General features: G+C 37.0%; 1 protein-coding gene and 1 non-coding gene across 4 annotated transcripts in view; one reads left to right on the forward strand and one right to left on the reverse strand.

Annotated features, from left to right (window-relative positions):
- Positions 1-21,492, reverse strand: part of DMC1 (DNA meiotic recombinase 1) — a 44,640-nt gene that overhangs the window by 22,165 nt on the left and 983 nt on the right. For 2 of the 3 annotated variants that reach the window (XR_011076030.1, XM_068561413.1), the window contains exons 2-12: positions 20,812-20,895; positions 20,085-20,129; positions 19,025-19,171; positions 15,587-15,669; positions 11,739-11,791; positions 10,327-10,368; positions 9,144-9,216; positions 5,787-5,878; positions 5,298-5,371; positions 5,051-5,165; positions 4,191-4,251 (exon numbers count right to left, since the gene is read on the reverse strand). Coding sequence is in view for 1 of the 3 variants with exons in the window: in XM_068561413.1 (XP_068417514.1) it covers positions 4,191-4,251; positions 5,051-5,165; positions 5,298-5,371; positions 5,787-5,878; positions 9,144-9,216; positions 10,327-10,368; positions 11,739-11,791; positions 15,587-15,669; positions 19,025-19,171; positions 20,085-20,129; positions 20,812-20,862 (836 nt within the window). In the remaining 2 variants the exon portion in view is untranslated. The remainder of the gene's footprint in view (positions 1-4,190; positions 4,252-5,050; positions 5,166-5,297; positions 5,372-5,786; positions 5,879-9,143; positions 9,217-10,326; positions 10,369-11,738; positions 11,792-15,586; positions 15,670-19,024; positions 19,172-20,084; positions 20,130-20,811; positions 20,896-21,492) is intronic. The other variant, XR_011076031.1, reaches the window with a different exon arrangement.
- LOC137775971 (small nucleolar RNA SNORD58) lies at positions 15,992-16,057 on the forward strand. The gene has a single exon (XR_011076098.1). It is a non-coding gene; the product is annotated as a small nucleolar RNA SNORD58 (small nucleolar RNA).

A 21,492-nucleotide genomic window follows, 5' to 3' on the forward strand; every position in this document is an offset into this window, starting at 1 on the left:
CTCTAACCATATTGCCTCCTTTTTTTAAATAATTAATTAATTTTTGGCTGCATTGGGTCTTCGTTGCTGTGTGGGGGCTTTCTCTAGTTGCAGTGAGCGGGGGCTACTCTTCGTTACGGTGCACAGACTTCTCATTGCAGTGGCTTCTCTTGTTGTGGAGCACAGGCTCTAGGCACGCGGGCTTCAGTAGTTGTGGCTCACAGGCTCAGTAGTTGTGGCACACGGGCTTAGCTGCTCTGCGGCATGTGGGATCTTCCCGGACCAGGGATCAAACCCATGTCCCCTGCATTGGCAGGCAGATTCTTAACCACTGCGCCAACAGGGAAGTCCCGATACTGTCTCTTAATTTATACTAATGATGTAGAATCAGTAAGTGACAAATTACTGAAGTTAAAGAATAAACTGCACATTTACAAGACTGCAAATGTTCTAAGATGACTTTTAGGGAAACAAATACACAAATGAAGTACGGGGCAACATCATGGTCTTATTTGTTACTTATCTTACTTTTGCTGTGGTATGGAGCTTTACAGGCTGATAACTTTGACTTTATTTCCAGGCCTTCATCAACTGGATCATTCTAGTTCTAAAATCTGTATCTGTAAGCCTCATCTAGGAGTTACTGCTCTGGTGTATCATATGGCAGCTCCTTGCCTCTATAATTTTGTTCCTTTTTAATACGATGTGCCATCAAGTATAATGCATGGGATAGAAGCCTCAATTATTGTCAGTGTACTTGGGTACTCATACCAATTATAGTGATATTTCTCTGACAGGCTCCAGGGGAGTTGCAGCTTGGAGTTCCTTAACACTGAGAAACAAAGATATTTCCTTTATGGGAAGTATTCTAATAGCATTTGAAATCCTTTAGTTTAAAGCTGTCTGTTTTCTTTTTTAATTTAGCTGTGGCAATTTATGTGCTTTACAGCACATGCATTTAATTTGTATTGTTATAATGTACTTTAGAATATACTATAGTGAAACTTGTTTCCCTATAACTTGGCTAGGTGGAGGAGATGCTGTTTCAAAGCAGATTCACCCAGCAAAAATACTCATCTTTGTTACCTTCTTTGGCTCTTTTCTTAGCTTACTTCATTATAAATCTCCTCCCCTCTTTGAACTTCTGCAATTATTTCCTTTCTGTCACCTCTCTATTTTTCCCTTATTGGAGTCAATTCAAAATGGTTTTACTCTTTTTGAAACTTTCTACAAATATAAGAAAAAGAACCCTATCTGACCTAATTTCCACAGACTTCCTTTGTCTTCTAACTCTAGATCGATAGTTTTGACCTCGTCAATGTTCCCTCCCTACACCTGAAGAAAGAACATTGCTCTTTAACTTGTACTGTTTTATTTGAATGCAACCCACTTCCTCCCTCTGAGCCAATGAGTCATTTTATCTTTTTAAAGCGAGCCTTAAAAATCTCCCATTTCTCTTCAGTTTAAAATTATTCTCTTTGTGAAGTACTTCATGTCCTGTATATGAAAGACACCCTGTAAAACACAGAATATTGCCTTAACCACTCAGGGACTACAGACAATGCATGACCTACCAAGACTTTAAAATTTTGAGTTAAATGGACATCATTTATTTTTTTCCTAATGGAGGCAAGGCACATAGTCTCTTTTGTTCACTAGTGAATTCCTAGAACCTTGATACATAGTAGATTTTCAATAAATATATACTGAATGAATAAATGATTGATTTCCCCCTCCTCAATCTTTTTAACTTGCTTGGACTTCCCTGGCGATCCAGTGGTTAAGACTCTGTACTTCCACTGAGGGGGCGCGGGTTCGATCCCTGGTAGGGGAGCTAAGATCCTGCCTGCCGCACGGTGCGGCCAATAAAACCCAAAAAACAAACAAACAAAAAAACCTTGCTTAAAACCTTTCGTGTAATTAATACTTTTCACATTGGAATCTCATGTAATTAAGTAGAAAATATTCATAAAAGCATATTGAAAGTGAGAGCTATAGCAAACTACAGAAGATGCAGCAATACTCTTAGGGTTTAGTTTAGAAAATGCCTAAAGAGAGATATATTCATTTCAGTACAATTTACATAATTTAGAATATCATATCAAATATCTTCTAACATATATGTCAATGACTGATTTATCTGCTACCAAATGATGTACTGACTCAGTTTTAAAGTAACAGAACTTTGTACTGCAACCATCAGAGTAATGATTTAAGCAAGAATCTCCAATGGATATTAAATCCAATGGGTGCAGAACATGATATTTACACAAGTCTCAAAGTATCACCCCACGAATTACTTATTAATTACAAGCAGGAGAAGGTCTTTTACAATGGAGAAATCTTGTGAACACCATCTTAATCACATGATCAAACTTATCACTAATAAAAGGACAAACTGCCAGTGTGCCTCCTGATGCAATATATGGAAAAGGTCGTAACATCACTTATATATTAGTAGTTTTTCTGCCAATGAGAAAAAAATCAACTCCAAACTGAGAGACATTCTGAAAAACAGTTGGCCTGTGCGCTTCAGAAATGTCACTCACTCCCAATACAGGGGGCATGGGTTCAATCCCTGGTCGAGGAACTAAGATCCCGCATGCTGCACAGCGCCACCAAAAAAGAGAGTCAGTGTCACAAAAATCTAACGAAGGTTGAGGAGCTGTTTTGATTAAAGGAAACTAAAGAGACATGACAAGTACGTGGGATGCATGATCCTTAACTGATCCTGAATCAAAAACAAAACAAGAAACCCCCCAAACTACAAAGGATATTATTGGAACAATTGGAGACACTTGAATATAACTGTGTATTGGATAAATAGTACGCCAATGTTAAATTCCCTGACTGTGCTAATTATGTTTTAGTTATGTAGAAGAATGTTCTTGTTCTTAGAAGAGATATGCTGACGTACTAAGAAGTGATGTGTCATGATGTCTGCAAATAATTCTCACTGGTTCAGAGAAAAAAACTCTCAAAAGGTTCACAAAACATATACACTTTTACATATATGAGCATGTGTGCGTATGTAGCATATAGAGAGATTTTACATACACATGCACACTCACAAACACACAGAGGGAAAAAATGTGGCAAAATGTTAACAACTGATGAAACTAGGCAAATGATATTTGTGGATTCATTGTGCTAGTCTTGCAACTTTTCTCTGGCTAAAAATTATTATAAATAAGAAGTTGCTGAAAAGACCTTTAAAAAAGCAGTACATAGATTCAGGGCTATTTTGACTGCTTATTCATATACATAATGCTCAAAACTCTTGATGGTGGCAACTGAACTTTCTTCGAATTTTCTTTCTGTTTTTTTTTTTTAATATATATTTATTTATTTATTTGGCTGCGCCGGGTCTTAGTTGTGGCATGCAGGATCTTTTTTTTCTTTAGTTGCGGCTTGTGGGATCTTTTAGTAGTGGCATGCAGGATCTAGTTCCCTGACCAGGGATCGAACCTGGGCCCATTGCATTAGGAGCACGGAGCCTCCACCACTGGACCACCAGGGAAGTCCTTCTTTGAACTTTCTGTTTCACTATACTACTTTAGCTCTCCTTGTCTTTCTTTTTTTTTTTTTTAATTTAATTTAATTTATTTTTTTATACAGCAGGTTCTTATTAGTTATCCATTTTATACATATGTCAATCCCAATCTCCCAATTCATCACACCACCATCTCCTTGTCTTTCTATCCACTGCCATCTTTCAAGCAGAGCCATCAATATGTTTATTATGTACACAACTACTTCAACAAATTCTGAATATGCCTAGTGTGGAGTGAAATTCTGTTTCTTCAAACAGGAGACTTCTCTCATAGGACCTCTTATAAATATATCTCATGTATATCCTGTAGAGAGCCTGCTTTTTTTGTTTGTAGGCTAACAGCTTATCAGTGCATTAGAAACCATTCATGTATCTGGAATATAAGTTTTTATTTCCTTAAGATCTTTTTCTTATTGTCCTCCAATATCCTTTTAGTCCTAGACAAAAAGGAACCCAAATTATCTCTGAAAATAGTTAAACTATTGCTTTGTTTTATAAAAAAACTAGAGAAAAATAGATCTGGATAACAAATAGTGATTTGTGACATATCTGTGTCCACATCAAAAGGCTGATGATTTTGGAATTATTTCCTATTCTACACTCTAACCCTTTTGATATTAACTTTTGTGACATACAAAAGCAGAATATTAGGGCTTACGTCATAGTTGCTCCTGGGTCAGCAGTCATTTGATTGGTCACAAACACAGCCACATTATATTCTGCATCAAGAAATAAAATTAAGAAACTAAGAGAATGACAATGTTAATATTAAAAGTTCATTGCTTAGATCTCAGAGTTTAGAAATATTGTGCCATGAATTTATTTGATGAACAAGATTACATTCCTGTTTTTACATTGATATCATAAGTTAAAGTTATTATTGTTATAATATTTAGGTACCTTATTGTATTAGAATCAGTATTTTTGGTTTAAAAAAAGAGATGTATTCCCATGAAGGAAATTTTATTTTTAAAAAATGGATTGCCTCCTGACATTATTCTGAGCTTCTCTACAAAACCTACTTAGCAAACAGTCACAGGTGCTATTCTGACATCACCATTTATTTAAAAAATCTACCTTCTGAGGGACTTTCCTGGTGGTGCAGTGGTTAAGAATCCGCCCGCCAATGCAGGCGACACGGATTCGAGCCCTCGTCCAGGAAGATCCCACATGCTGCGGAGCAACTAAGCCCGTGCGCCACAACTACTAAGCCTGCGCTCTAGAACACGCGAGCCACAACTACTGAGCCCACGTGCCACAACTACTGAAGCCCGCACGCCTAGAGCCGGTGCTCCGCAACAAGAGAAGCCGCTGCAATGAGAAGCCTGCGCACCGCAGCAAAGAGTAGCCCCTGCTCGCCTCAACTAGAGAAAGCCTGCGCACAGCAATGAAGACCCAACACAGCCAAAAAAAAAGAGTAGCCCCTGTTCACTGCAACTAGAGAAAGCCTGCGCACAGCAACGCAGCCAAATATAAATAAATAATTTATTTTTTAAAAATTAAGGAAAAAAAATCTACCTTCTGAGATTTTTTGGAGTCGTGACAACATCTGGGCCAGTTTTTGCTGCCGTTCAGCCAACTCCCCACGACCACTGAAATCCACTCGGAAAAGTGCCATTATTGAATCAATGATCTGTGTAGGATTAATGTAAAAATAAATAATGCATTTGGTAATGGAAGGAACAAGTTAATTTGAATTGGAATCAATAGAAGAAAGATAATATGCTAAATAGCTCTAGATTGAGCAATATTTAAAAGCTCGTACCAATAGTTTGAAGATGCCAGCTTCTTCGTGGAACTTTGCTGCTACATAATCAAGTAGCTCCATCTGATGTTCACCTGGTGGGAAATGCAGTGGGAAAATGTTATAAAAACTAGAAGAAGCAGAGGCTAAGATCATGTATGTTCTTGGGAGTCAGGCAAAAGAGAGTCCTTGAAGAATTTTCTTAATTATTTATGACTTTATTAAATATGATTTCATATTCTACGTTAGCATACATACCAAATGCTACCTCATCCAAAAAGAATGTTACTCTCCATTTCAAAGACAAAGAATAAGAAATAATTTGAGAGCATTTCAATGTCTAAGGACTTACCAGATGATAAAATTTGTGGACTGACTAAATAAATTTGGAGAAAAGTAAAATAGAAAGAGAAAAGAATAGTGTCAAAATGTTGTAAGCATCACTCAAATAATAAATCAGTGCTGCCAACCTTAAAACAGCCTAAGCATCCAATTGCATGGGGCTCTTACTAGTATATGCACGTGCATAAAGTACATTGTCCAGGACTGCATCATGGTCTACATTGAAGCGATCAGCAATGTCCCGAAGGCGATCTGGACGGCTGGAGTATGCCAGGATTAAGGATTCAATAAATCAATTCCAAAAAGTTTAGACAACAAATACAAAAAATAATACCGTAGCAAGTGTATCAAAGAGAGGCAAAACACTGTACCTGCGAAGGTATTCTGGAGGATACTAATAATCAGTTAAAATCTATATCAGACTTTGTTTTTCATAAGTGCCTCAATTAATGAATACCTTAGATAGTGATAACAGTGATAGAAATAATGAGACAGTAATGAATTTAAATATTAAATTATCTAAACAATAACCTTGGAAGTTAGTTGTTATGGCCTCTATTACATTTTACAAAGGAGGACACTGACAAACAGAGATTAGGCAAATGACTCAGGATTATGCAGGGAATCGGTTCCAAGAGAAAAACTAGAAACTAAGATTTGTGAATCTCTGTTGTTCTCAGTTCAATAAATATAGACCTATTCTAGGAAGATAATATCACTGAATTATAATTCAAGTCACTTCAAAGTGAATTAATTCACTCTCTTCATATTCCTCACTTGTTCAACATGAAATAGTTTAACATTATCACTAACCACGTGTTGCCAACAAATGATAAATTTGACTACATAAACCAAAGGGTCAAAAAAGTAACTTCAAGGGTCCAGAAGGGAATTATTATCATATAGTTTTTGGTTTATTTAGGGTTTAAAATCCACTTTCTTCTAAAGGAGTTGTGTTAGCATTCTGAAATTAGTAAATTCATAGGGGGGCAAATTCAGTGTACCTGAAAAGGTATTCTGGAAGATGCTAATAATCACATACCTATCTAGACTATAAAGGAGTAATAAACATTCTTTATAGGTCTTTGGTGATCCCAACAATATGTCTATAATATTCTCTAAAGTGAAGTAAGATAAAATAAAATGCATGTCTGTGGTCTCATTTCACTTTGTTTACAGTATTTGTATAATACTGATCATACTATAAGTAACTGTAAAGTAAGGACCATTTATAATCTTATTTGTGACACTTGGAACTAGTTCAGTAAACATTTAATTGAATTGTCTTTAGGATTTCCCAGCCATCTCTGTCCTACAACACTATATATGTTTTCTTCAGAGCTTTAGTGACAGCCACTTAAATCTTCTATTGCTGCTGAGTATACCCAGTAGATGTTTTTGGTGGACAAATCAAAGAAGACAAGGAATTGGAAGAGGCAATAAAAAATGTTTTTCACTATGTCAGTTTTTACAAAACCGGGTGACTATGTAACCAGGAATGTAAAAGTTGGGCTTATGCTGAAGGGAAGTTCAAATCAATTTACAAATGTTTATTAACTGATTCCCATATGGAATCGGTTACCATATTAACCAATTACCAGTGCAAGGCACTGTGGAGGATTTAAGGGTCATAAGATAATCTATGCCATAGGTAAGTGTAAAACATAATTATGTAGGCAAAATGTAAACACATAAAAAGAAAAGTACCAAGAGAGAGCAGTATACATGTAAGAGACACTGAAAGAGTGAGAACATTCCACTCGGGCCCCTGCATGTCCTTGTTCCTCCCATCTGTTCCTCCCTATTCCCTCTTGCATGTGACCTGGCTCCTAACTGTTTCTTTCAGCCATTCTTGATAAAATCCAAATTGCCCAAACAGTGGCAGCTATTCTGCAAGAACAATTCCTCCCTCTCAAGAACCATCCTTAATCCACTGTTTCTGAAACTAGCTGAACTCCAGCTGAGTGCCTCTTCCTACAGTCCTGTTGTTAAAAAGAATGTCCTCTGAACCTGATATCTCCTCAAACTACCGTATTTCTTCTATTTATTGGTTAATTACACACTGCCTCAATTCCTTACTGTTTATTTGCAACAAGCTTCCATCATCTTACTTTACTGCAAATGGCCTCTTGGACTCCTCATTGCAAACCTCAGTGATATTTTTCATTTTGCACCTTCTCTCTCTCTCTCTCTCTGTGGAACATCACTGACTACCATTTTCTTCTTGAAACTTTCCTTATGCTTAGCATCCACAACCAGATATCCTCTTACTTTGTCTGTCTCTATTGATTCGTCTTTTTAGTCCCTCTTCCTAGACATAGGCACACCCCAAAGTTATGTTCTCAGTTCTCTTCTCTTCTCTCTATGTAAGTTCTCTTGCCTCCCCCTGGCTATTCTATCCATATCCTTGGCCCTACCCCTTTCTCAAGCTGAGTCCAACATTTCCAACTGCCACATGGTGGATGTCCTTCTGTACCTCATATTCGACATATTAAAATGAAACATCATCTTTTCTCTGAAACATGATCTTCCCAATTCTGTCATCATTATTTTCCTAGTATCTAGACAAACCTAAGAGTGGTTTCCCAAGCCTCTCTTTCTTTTGTCTACCAAATACAGTCATCAAATCTCACTACTTGCCTAGAATATTGCAAAAGAATCCAATTTACACCCACCATCCAGCTTCAAGGCCCTTCATGTCTAAGACCCACATTTCCAGTCTTGCTTTCTGAAATAACTTACACTTCAATAAAACTGCAATTCTTTTTGTTACCCAAACAGGTTCTTCTCTTTTTCCTTCTGTATTTTTGTTCAATTCAGACCTTTTCCTTTATTTGAGACCATGACTTTGAATGAGTCAATAATCTTCTAGCTATTAAGTTAAATCTTTGGAGAAGTAAGAGAATTAAAAACAAATAAGATGTAGTTTCCTCTCATGTATTTGTTTTGTCAATTTTATACCAAACCCATTTGGAGAAGTGAAACCGTTTTTTAAAAAAGGTGATTTGAACATAGAAAACAAACTTATGGTTACCAAAGGGGAAAGAGTGGTGGGGAGGGATAAATTAGGAGTTTGGGATTAACATATATACACTAATATATATAAAATAGATAACCAACAAGGATCTACTGCCTACTGTATAGCACAGGGAACTATACTCAATATTTTGTCATAACCTAATAACCTATAAGGGAAAAAGAATCTGAAAAAGAATAGATATATATGTATATATACATATATATATATATGTATATAAAACTGGATCACTTTGCTGTACACCTGAAACTGACACAACATTATAAGTCAACTATACTTCAATAAAAAATAAAATAAAATAAAATAAAAATTTCAGGGGGAAAAAGTGATTTGCGAACTCGACTAGCAACTGTTTTCCCTTGGCTTTTCTCATTATTGCTGGTTTACAGGGTGATCACAAAATGACATATTTCAAACAAATTCTCTTTTATAGTAACAGTACTATATCTCACTATTATGTTAGCAACTTGCGTAAATAAAAGGGTTACAAAGTATTTTCTGTATCAATGAAGATAATCTTTCCTCCTGAGTAGCCACCTGCTCCTGGAAGTTGAGCTGTCACTAGAAAGCAATTAAAATTTAGTTAATATTAGTAAGAGTGAATAAACTTTGTACAAATGTGTATATAAATTAACATGGTATTTAGGCTGGTTGCAACTCTCTAGCCATGTAGCAAAGAATAATGATCCTTTAGTTTCTAAACAGCATGCTATATTTTTATATTACTAACCAGTGGTAAAATTATAAGTATTCTGCCAGCATAGTAGTAATTCAACAAAGAATGTCAATATCTTTCACAATGGGAGATATTCATGAAATTTAGTTCTCCTAAAGAAGTAGAATTTAAGTATCACTAACTTTTTTCTGTAAGAAATAATCATAAATATAATTTATGCTACATAACTCATTTAAGTAACTTTTCAATTAATGTATGTCAAAATTTTAAATGCATTTTCTTTATACATAGTAGTTAACACTAAGGAATTACTTTACATAAAGTACATGCATTATTTCATTTATTTTTCAAAACAACCCTAAGTTTGGCACTATCATTACTCCTGTTTTACTGATGGGGAAAATCTGAAAGGTGAAGCAACTTGCCCAAGGTCATGCAGCTATTATTGGCAGAGCTATTTTGATGCCAGAATCCCCTTATTAAACACTTTTCCATGCTCCTTCTACTTAGGTCAAAGAAATGTAGTGTGATGTCTTTATGCAAAAGGAGGTATTTTTGCTTATTTTGCTTTAGAAACATTTAAGTCTTTTTTAGTTCCAACCTTACTCTATGGAAAGTATGGAATTCTAGGCCTCAAAAGATTCTGTGACATTCTCATAAATATAATATAGAAAAGATAGAATGGGAAAAATCGAGACCATGAATGAATACCTCTCTCCACCAATACATTCATATACCCATTTACCTCCTCCGTATTTCCATTCATGTGTTCAGAGTGCAGTACATACATCACCTCAAGCATCACACATTCAAAGACCAGCTCTGGTATTTGTGTAACCATGGGCAGTTTATGTAATATCTCTGAGTTTTAGTTTCCTTGCAAGTTTGTTCAGATTACATGAGATTATGTAAGTACCAGGCACAAAGTAGAATAGTAAGTGATAGCTATGATTATTATTGTTATTGTTATTATTGTTGTTGTTACATATCCTTACCACAGAGGGTATGAGAGAGTTGGGTTTTTCCAGTTCGAAATTCTGTGAAATGTAGAAAAAAAACATACATAGTTAATTTTTAGATATTTTCGTAAAGAATAAATATGGCCTCAGAGTATGGTTTTCTTTTCCAACTGTCAAATCTCACACATAAAGTACCTCTGTGTCATGAATGGATTCTGCATATATGAATACCAGTAGTAAAAACAACTTTTAAAAGGTTTTCTTTTTCAGAACTGTCCTTTAGATAATAATTAACTTAAACCAGATTTTCCTTAAGAATAGTTATATAAATGAAAGTTTAAGACTCCACCACAGGAATGAGAGCCTGGGGTTCTCCCACTGACCTGAGATCCTCAGGGGGGATCCCAGAGGGATCCTCAGATTGGTGGTATTCCCTAGCTACGAACAAAAGCAAATTCTCTCCAGAGAGAAATGTCCCCACTCACCAATTTAGGCCTATTGAACTCCAACAGATTAAAATCAAGAAATAAGCTCACAAATATCAATGAATACAACAGCAGGAAAGCCATTAAGACTGAGAGTCAACTGAAATAATTAAACACAGATTTATTTCTCCACGTCAACAGAAACATCAACACCAAAAAAACAAAACAAAACAAAAAAACGGGACTTCCCTGGTGGTCCAGGGGTTAAGACTCCACGCTCCCAATGCAGGAGGCCCGGGCTCCATCCCAGGTCAGGGAACTAGGTCCTGCATGCTGCAACTAAGAGCCCACATGCTGCAACTAAAAGATCCCGTGTGCTGCAACTAAGACCTGATGCAGCCAAATAAATAAATAAATAAAATAAATATTAAAAAAAAAAAAAGCAACAACCAAAAAACAGATATAGTTCTCTGAGGACTGAAAATACTGGAACTGTCAGGAATAGTACGTAACATAGCTATGCATGAACTTTTTTTTTTTTTTTTTTGACCACACTGTGTGGCCCGTGGGATTCTTGTTCCCCAACCAGGGACCAAACCTGGGCCCTTGGCAGTGAGAGCGCAGAGTCCTAACCACTGGACCGCCAGGGAATTCCTGACTTTTTTTTTTTAATAGAGGATACAATAAGGGAAGGGAAATCCATTCTCTATGTTCCTGAAACATGTATTTCTTAGAAATAAGATCGGTCTCATTATACAACTACCCCCTGAAGGTATGAGAGAAAAAAATTCTAATCTCTTCTATAGGAATCAGAGATAAAAAGATGAAAAATGACAATAAAACTCATCTGTTAATGTTGGAATATATTTTAATTGCAGCCCAGAATGATCTTGCATTATGATAACTGATATTTCACAAGTTCCAAAATAGATACAATTTACAATTGACTACTTAATTATATATATATGGGTGTGTATATATACACATATTTTTCATATAACAAAATATTAAGGTTCTACCTACCTCCAAAAGCTTCTGTGATTGCCATGCTTTCAATTCCACCTCCTAGCAACTTACTAGAAATAGAAAGTAAGCTTTAGTAACGGGAACAGAAATAGAGATATCAAGAAAGGAGAAAGTGCTAATATCATTAGTATCATTTATATCTATCTATATATCTTTCTATCTGTCCAACATGAACAGGAATTCTTGGCTGAATAAACGGCTTCCCACCTGTTTAGATCACAGGTTATACTGTGTATGGGCAGGGGGATCAACAAAACAATTTATAAGCCCTGTTGTTCTTACTCCTGTGTACCAATAGGAAATGGGCTATGCAGGGCTTATATTTCAGTAATTCTAAAGAACTGAACTGGAGTGCGAATAAATGATTTTAGTTATTAATTGGGTTTTTCATATTGTGCTGGGACTATGTTTCTAAAAGTCAACTGAATATCCAATTTTTTTTAATGTACTGAAAAACATGAAAAATAGATATTAGGAGAATCCAGTGATTGTCACCATGACTGGCTTATCTCACACAAACCAAATTCTATGAAGAACATGTCAGAATAGAAAATATTCAAAGACGTGACAGGTAACGCTAGCAGATAGAAGAATAACTGTCAGATTTTGACAGTATGCACTTAACTGGTAATGCAGTGATTCAGCGCATTTAATACATACTCTTGATATGGAAAGACCTAAAGTTAATTAATCTCATTCATTCATTTAATGCAACAAATATTAATTATGGCAATTGTGCTAAGACCTGGTAAGAGCACTTTTAAAATCTTTGTAGTTATTTATTTATTTATTAATTTATTTATTTTTGGCTGCGTTGGGTCTTTGTTGCTGTGCACCGGCTTTCTCTAGTTGCGGTGAGCGGGGGCTACTCTTCGTTGTGGCGCACGGGCTTCTCATTGCAGTGGCTTCTCTTGTTGCAGAGCACAGGCTCTAGGTGCATGGGCTTCAGTAGTTGCAGCACGTGGGCTCAGTAGTTGTGGCTCACAGGCCCTAGAGCACAGGCTCAGACAATAACAGACAATAAACATAATAATAAACATAATAACAGACAATAACATAAGTAAAATGTGTGGTATGTCAGTTGTTATTAAATGGTATGGATAAAAATTAGATCCAGAAAGGGGATAAGATGTGCTGAGGATGAAGATGGGGAGTTTTCGAATAAATTTTCAAATAAATTGATCAGAGAAGGCCTTAGTGAGAAGTGGACATTTTAGCAAAGACCTGAAAAACCTGACAGCAAGTCATGAACGTAATGACGAAAGAGTGTTCCGGGCAGAGGGAATGCTAAGTGCAAAGGCCCTGAGGTGGGAGTGTATCTGGCATGTTCTAGGAATAGCAAAGAAGTTAGTGTGGTTGGTACATAGTAAACCACAAGATGAATTAAAGATGAGCTTAGATTTGAGATTAGAGAGGATTTTGGCTTTTGCTCTGAGTGAGATGGGGTCATTAGGGTGTTTTGGGCAGAGGAGTGTTATGATCTGACCTATGTTTTAATTTTTATTTTTTAATTTTTTTTTATTTTTATTTATGGCTGTGTTGGGTCTTCGTTTCTGTGCGAGGGCTTTCTCTAGTTGTGGCAAGTGGGGGCCACTCTTCATCGTGGTGCGCGGGCCTCTCACTATCGCGGCCTCTCTTGTTGCGGAGCACAGGCTCCAGACGCGCAGGCTCAGTAGTTGTGGCTCACGGGCCCAGCTGCTCCGTGGCATGTGGGATCTTCCCAGACTAGGGCTCGAACCCATGTCCCTGCATTGGCAGGCAGATTCTCAACCACTGCGCCACCAGGGAAGCCCTGACCTATGTTTTAAAAGGATTATTCTGGCTCCTATGTGAAGAATAAATGGTAGGGGCAAGGTCTAAAGGAGGGAAGTTAGTTAGAAGTTATTATTAATAATCCAGAAGAGATACTAATAGGTGTTTTAGACCAGTGAGGTAACAAAGGAGAAGGTGGTGAGAAGAAATTGAATTCGTATTTCTTCTCTTTCTCTGTACACATATAGACACAAATAGAAAAAAAAAAATATATATATATATATATACACACACATATATATATATATATATATAAACTTTCTATTATGGACAATTTCAAACATACAAAAGTAGACAAAAACAGTATAATAATGAACCTTCATGTACCTATAACTCAGCTTCAAAAATTATCAGCTATGAACTCATGGTCAACCTTTTTTCATATAAACCTCCAACCACTTCCCTCCCTTTTCATATTACTTTAAGCACATTCTAGGCAACATATCATTTCATCCTAACTATTTCAGTAGGTATCTCTACAAGATGAAGACTCTTATTTTTAACATAACTGTATTACCATTATCACACTTAAAAAATTAGTAATTCCTTAATATCAACTATCTAGTAAGTGTTCAATTTTCAGTCTCATATGTCTTATTATCCGTGTGTGTTTGAATCAGTATCCAAAATAAGATCCACATATTGGGATTAAGTGACATGTCTTTTAAATCTCTTTTAATCTCTAGGTCTTCTCCCTGATTCCATCTCTTTTTTTTTTTACTCCTTATAGTTTATTTGTTGAAGAAACTGGTTGGTTTCTTTTAATATAAGGATTGTTGTGTTTTTTATAAATTTATTTATTTTTATTTATTTATTTTTGGCTGCGCTGGGTCTTCGTAGCTGCGCGGTCTTTCTTTAGCTGCTGCAAGCGGGGGCTACTCTTCTCTGCAGTGCGCGGTCTTCTCATTGCAGTGGCTTCTCTTGTTGCAGAGCATGTGCTCTAGGCACGCGGGCTTCAATAGTTGTGGCACGCAGGCTCAGTAGTTGTGGCTCACGGGCTCTAGAGCACAGGCTCAGTAGTTGTGGCACACGGGCTTAGTTGCTCCGCGGCATGTGGGATCTTCCTGGACCAGGGCTCGAACCCGTGTCCCCTGCATTGGCAGGCGGATTCTTAACCACTGCGCCACCAGGGAAGCCCGGTTGGTTTGTTCTGACTAAATATATTTGAAGGTAGAGCAGCCAGGATTTGTTAATAGATTAGAGTTAGGGTGTGAGAGGGGGAAAGAGGTGCTAAGGATGACACTAAGGTTTCAGATCTGAGGATCAAAAAGAGCTCAGGATGAGGGAGATTTTAGGAGGAGCAGATCTGGGGCAAAGATCAGAAGTTTGGTTTCAGACCTGTGAAGTCTGAGCTGCCTAGCAGACATTCAAGTGGAGGCATATTTGACTATGAACTCTTTTTTTCTTGCAGTTTTTTGTGAGGTCAGGGTTTTGAGGAATACTTTGAAGAAATACTGCTTTTGTTCAAATTGATCTTGGCCACTGCTCTGACTTATGAAACAGTAACTCTGCCTACTAAGGTAGAGAAAAAAAACCACATTCTAGTCAACTTGCATTGGGAAGATGATGACTATGTCTCAGGAATCATAAGATGATAAATAAAAAGGGAATTTAAAACTGCTGAGGCTGAAGAGCAAAACCAACACTGCATTATTTCTTCAAAATATTCACTCTAACAACCGATTTTTAAGTAAAACCAAAAGTGAAATGGAATTTCCTTCATCAATGGAGAAGAAAAGGGAAATGAAAAGTTAAACTAATTTTTTAAATGGTTTATAGATTAATAATATAGGCTGATTTAGAAACTACTTATATTTTGGGTCTGAATTTCTTGTAAGAAATTTAATCCTGTTTTTACAAGCAGTCTGGAATTTATTTGCTTCAGTTGCCTTTTGAGAAAAAAAAAAAAAACTTCTGCAAAATAGGAAGCTATTTCTACTACTTATAGTCAAAATAACAACCTGGATAGAGGAAAAGAAATACAGTATTCCAAAGATTGTGCTTAGTGGTTATAAAAAATATGAGATACATACTCAAATTCCTGGCTCCCAGTGCTGATATGGAAAACCATCTTCCTCTTTTCACTATACTCAAATGCAGTCAGGAATCCTGGTTCCTACAGAAAGACAAAAGAAAAAGTTCAAAAAGGGTATAAGATGATGGTTTTAATTTCAAATCCCACCAAAAGCTATATACTTGATTACCAGGGTCATCATTTGATATAAGCTACAGTTCATTTGTCTTTGAAGGCAGCACAAGATCATGGTTAAGAACATAGGCTCTTATCTTAAAATAGATAATCTTGTTAATAGATAACAAGGACCTACTGTATAACACAGGGAACTCTGCTCAATATTCTGTAATAACCTAAATGGGAAAAGAATTTGAAAAAGAATAGAAAAAAATAGATTAATTAAATTAAATTTAAAAAAAAAAGACTGCAATGATGGCATTTCTTAGGACACCTTTGGATTAATCATGAAAACAACAACTCTCTGGGTAGCTTCCGGCAGCGTTTAGTAAATATATAAATTATATGAGTTACTGTAAATATATGTTGACAGAATTATTCTTGCTTGCTTCCAGGTGACCTCTAAAAATGGTTCGCTATTCACTTGACCCAGAAAACCCCACAAAATCATGCAAATCAAGAGGTTCAAATCTTCGTGTTCACTTTAAGAACACTCGTGAAACTGCCCAGGCCATTAAGGGTATGCATATCCGAAAAGCCACCAAGTACTTGAAGGGTGTCACTTTAAAGAAGCAATGTGTAGGGGTGGGATAGGGAGGGTGCGAGGGAGGGAGATGCAAGAGGGAAGAGATATGGGAACATATGTATATGTATAACTGATTCACTTTGTTATAAAGCAGAAACTAACACACCATTGTAAAGCAATTATACTCCAATAAAGATGTTAAAAAAAAAAAAAAAAGAAGCAATGTGTGCCATTCCGACTTTACAATGGTGGAGCTGGTAGGTGTGCCCAGGCAAAACAGTGGGGCTGGACTCAGGGTTGGTGGCCCAAAAAGAGTGCTGAATTTTTACTGCACATGCTCAAAAATGCAGAGAGTAATGCTGAACTTAAGGGCTTAGATGTAGATTCTCTGGTCATTGAGCACATCCAGGTGAACAAAGCCCCCAAGATGTGGCGCAGGACTTACAGAGCTTATGGTGGGATCAACCCATACATGAGCTCTCCCTGCCATATTGAGATGATCCTTATTGAAAAAGAACAGATTGTTCCTAAACCAGAAGAGGAGGCTACACAGAAGAAAAAGATATTCCAGAAGAAACTGAAGAAACAAAAACTATGGTCTGGGGATAAATGCTGCAAAAAAAATAAATGCAAATAAAAGTAAAAAAAAAAAAAAAAAAAAAAGAGTTAAAATAAAATTTAAAAATTAAAAATAAAAGAGTTATGGGGAAGGGATGGTGGTAATGGCTGCAACAACAACGTGAATGTATTTAATACCACTGAACTGTATACCTAAAAATGATTAAGATAGTAAATTTTATGTTGTGTATTTTACCACAATAAAAAAAAGAAAAAATTAAAAAAAAAAAAAAAAGAACACAGGCTCTTGAGCCACCCTACCAAGGTTCAAAATATGTCTCTAATACTTATTAGCTGTGTGATGTCAGGTAAACTACTTAATCTTGCTGTACTTTGGCTTCCTCTTTTGGGTCAAATGGGGATAATAGTGTCTCTTTCATAGGTGAGTTGTAAGGATTAAATGAGACATATTTATGGCATAAAGTAGAATCGTACTTTACTAAGTGATTCAGTTGATTTCATTCAATAGCATCATTTCCCCCAGCTCTAGAAGTTGGAAGGAGCACAGGAATTTCAGTTTTCAATATTCATGATACAATATTTTTCATGTTAGATATACTACATATTGGTTGAATTAATGAGCTACAGCTGATGCAGTGTTATAACTAGTGAAAATAGGTCCTGATGTGGTCTAATGTATTCCCCTCTTTGTTGTTTTATACTATGACAGTGGTTCTCAAACTTCAGAGAACTTGAAGTGGGGGAAAAGCCCATGCCCAATCCTAATTCAATGAGCCTGGGCCTCTGTGTTCTTTACAAGCCACTCCAGATGATTCTGATACATACCACTGTACTGTGAAGTTAACTGTCTCTCTCTGTCTCTGTCTGTCTCTCCCTCTATGTCTCAATCGCTTTCTCTTTCTTTCAGAATAAACAGCTTTAGTTAAGAAAGGATAAGACTCTTGGTGCATTAGTAGGTACATGAGAAGGAGAGAGGTTCTTTTCTTTGGTAATAGAATTATTTTCCAAAGAAAAGAAGACTAATGCCTAGGAGCTATAAAGTAGCAGTTTCCCAAACCCTGGGTACTGCTCTAGGGCTTCATTAGATACCCTGGCAGTTATGGAACTGACTTGCAGGTATACTGCCCAAGAGTACTCAGAAGGTAAAGCAACTGAGCTGTGTTCAGAGCAGTTCACTTGGGTCCTCTCCAAGCTCAGGACCACATTGCATCACTCTCATGCCTCGACTGCCTCTGGGGAAGGAAACCGGATGGCTGTCAGTGAAGAGACTTTCTAGGACTTGGTGGGAATGAGAGCCTCACATACACATGTAGAAATGGAGAAGCCTGCTCTTCTGCAAAGAGGGAGACTTTGCCTTTCTGTATATTCGTATTTCCAGAGCTGGTGCTTCCAGTGGCCCCAGCTCTACACAAAAGCTTGGGTCAAAGGCATGTGTTTTTGCTTGGAGCCTCTCAGCTGCATAGGTCTCTTGCGTTCTATGGGCCCAGCTACAAGGTATAGGTTTCACTTAGCTTTAAGCTCAGGTGCCTCAGTGAGCACATTCTTGGTCATATCTATCTTAACTGCACACATGTAGACCCAGCCACTGCTGTCGTTTTCAAATGCAATGCTCTCTTATCAAAGGCCTATAGCAGGAGAGAGCAACTTCTTTGTTGCTGAGCACTTCACAACAGCCATAGATACAATGTTTGAGGAGATAAGACAAAAATAAGAAGGAGGAAGATAAAAAATATGAAAAGGAGGGAATTCCCTGGCAGTCCAGTGGCTAGGACTTGGTACTCTCACTGCCCGGGGGCCGAGGTTCAATCCCTGGTCCTGGAACTAGGATCCTGCAAGTCACGTGGTATGGCCAAAAAAAAAAAAAAAAAGAAAAGGAGAAGGAAAGGCAGAGACACAGAAAGGGAAAAAAGTAATATAAGGGGAGACAAAAAGAAAAGTTTTGGTAAAAAATAATTACCTTCATAGTTTTCCAGGTCTCTTAACCCTGTCTCATTCTTTCAGAAATTAATTGCTTTGAAACCGACATGATGAAAAGTTAACATGGGGCGTATAATATCTTGTGATCTACAGGAATTCAGAGTTCTCACAATAGTTTCTACTGTACATAATGAGAAAGGCTACAGAGACTCACAGGGCCCTTCTAAGCTAAAACAACAAAGAATGGATTTTGCTTACAATAAGCTTGTTGGCTGCCTCTTTAATCTTGTCCACTTTTGCTTCTGAGAGCCCTTTGACATTGCATAGCGCTCTTCTTGTTGTCATTTGTATCCCTTTGATGGTACAGATGCCTACTGACTTCAGTTTCTTAATGTCAGCCACATTCTGTAAGTAAAAGAATGGGTGCAGCAGATTGAGAAAATGCCAGCCTGAAAGGCTCCCATACTATGTCATGTGCTTTTGTGTCCATCTACTTCCATCATGATGCCAATTTTATACAAGCAGCCAGGTGGAACCCACCCACCATGTAGCCAAATGTTCTGGAAATATCTGAGTAGAACATACCCAGCATGATGCCAAATGTTCTGGCTGTGCCCTGATTTCCCAAGAATGTTAGTGAGACCATGGCAATGTAACAAGGAATTCAAAAGAAAAGTCTGTTGGTAGGAAAGCTAACAAATTTATCACACGTTCACCCCCTCAGTTCAGCTCCTTCCTTCTACAGAACTTCATTACCAAAATGTTCTTTAAAATTTTTTTAAAGATTTTTTTCTTTACCCTTGGAGAATGCAAATAACTACATAACCAAAAGACCAGGATTTTCTCTTGCTCCAATTTTCTAAATTCAACTGAAAAAGATTAAATGTGAAGGCTTCAAAGGGTAATGTCAGAGAAGTTTTACTGCCAACTGATTGCTATTGAAATTCATCTAGCTAGTTACTTAAAGTCTTGATTTCTGTCAACGTCATTTAATCACATGACACAGAAGGTGAATTTTCTGTTGATGAAAACAGTAGGTAGCTCTGAATGCCTCCAGCTGGACCAGTGGTTCTCAACTGGGGGCAATTTTGCCCCCTGGGGACACTTGACAATATCTGGAGAAATTTTTGGTTGTCACAACTAGAGAGTTGCTACTGGCATATAGTGAGTGGTTAGGAGTCAGGGGTGCTGCTAAACACCCTAAAATGCACAGGACAGTCTCCCACAACAAAGAATTACCCAGTCCCAAATGCCAATAGAGTCAAGCCCGAGAAACTCTAAAATGGACAATTTCACACAGCATTGAAAAAATACTTACAATTCCATGTTTTTGTAACAGGTCAATGTCTTGAAACAAAGATTCCTAAAGGACATGGAACAGAAAAAAAGGAGTGTTGATTCTTCATATCCAACTGTTTCCATATTTTAAAGAGTTAATTCAGTATTATGAGTCACTCCAAAATGCCTCAAATTCCACTTCTCTAGACAGACTGAGGTAGGATCAATAATGCTTTTTCAAACACATTGTTACATACTTAAAAGAAGTGCCAACACTGAAAGCGCTGTGAAGCCCAACAGGCACTCGTGATCTTAGTTCCCCGACCAGGGATCGAACCCGAGTCCCCTGTAGTGGACGCACGGAGTCCTAACCACTGGACCACCAGAGAAGTCCCATGGCCTCTCCAAATTTTTAAGACCTTAATCCAAAAGAATGGAACAGCACAATCTATTTTTAAATATGTTTTCTCAGTCTTCTTCCCCACCAGACCGTGCACTCCTTCCTCTGCTATTCAGTACCAGTAAGCATAGGTACCAGTATGGCCATACCAGTTGTTAAATTATTAAAATAGTTTCATGCCAGCTGCTAAGTAGCTAATCTTAGCACCCCTTGCCAAACAAGTTGTTACATATTTGTAATATTGCCTCTCTCCAGAACTATGTTTTATTTCTAATCTCAGTTTCTAAAAATAGTAGTTAACAGAGAAGGAACTTCATTTTTGTAGAATGACTGAGTGTCTACATATCTTTCAACATTCTAGCCATACTTCTTCATCTTGGAATCCTGGTTCTTCCAGCACAACTTGATCCTCCTTCATATTGAAAGGTGAACAGCAGAAAAATAATCAATTCTGGAAAAATAAGAAATATTAAGAAGTAGTCATAGATAATATAGTACAAAATCCTTTGCCCATAGACCTTCTTGATTTCATTTCAGATATCAAGGACCAGAAGGACAATGAGAAAAATATTTAGTTTGGAACAACTGGGCTGGCCTATCTTCTTTCTCCAAGCCCGTGGCATTCTTTCTTTTGTTGGTGTGTGTATGTGGGGATGGGGACTCAGTTTCTTTTCTCTTTCCTCAAATCTGGCCACTTTGTATCATCTTTCAATTTCCTATAGCACAATTAATCATGACTAATAATATCTTTTTTTGTTGCCTTGGCATGTTATTTAGAAGTAGAATATTAGAATTCCATATTGTTATTCAACTTTTATGTTGCTTAACAACACTCTAAGAACTTTGGCCTTAAGTCAATCTTCCCTGTACTCTCCCTGGCACCTAGAACTTAGTCTATCCTCAGAAAAAAAGATATATTTTTTTTCTCATATTTGAGGGATGACTTCCTGCTTGGGAATTATGAATGGGCTCTCTTGTAACATATATATTTTTGTTTAATAAAACAGATGTATTTTGTTTTATAGTATTTACTAGTTTCGTGATGTAT

This window comes from Eschrichtius robustus, chromosome 13 (genome assembly GCF_028021215.1).
Source record: "Eschrichtius robustus isolate mEscRob2 chromosome 13, mEscRob2.pri, whole genome shotgun sequence".
Taxonomy (NCBI): Eukaryota; Metazoa; Chordata; class Mammalia; order Artiodactyla; family Eschrichtiidae; genus Eschrichtius; species Eschrichtius robustus.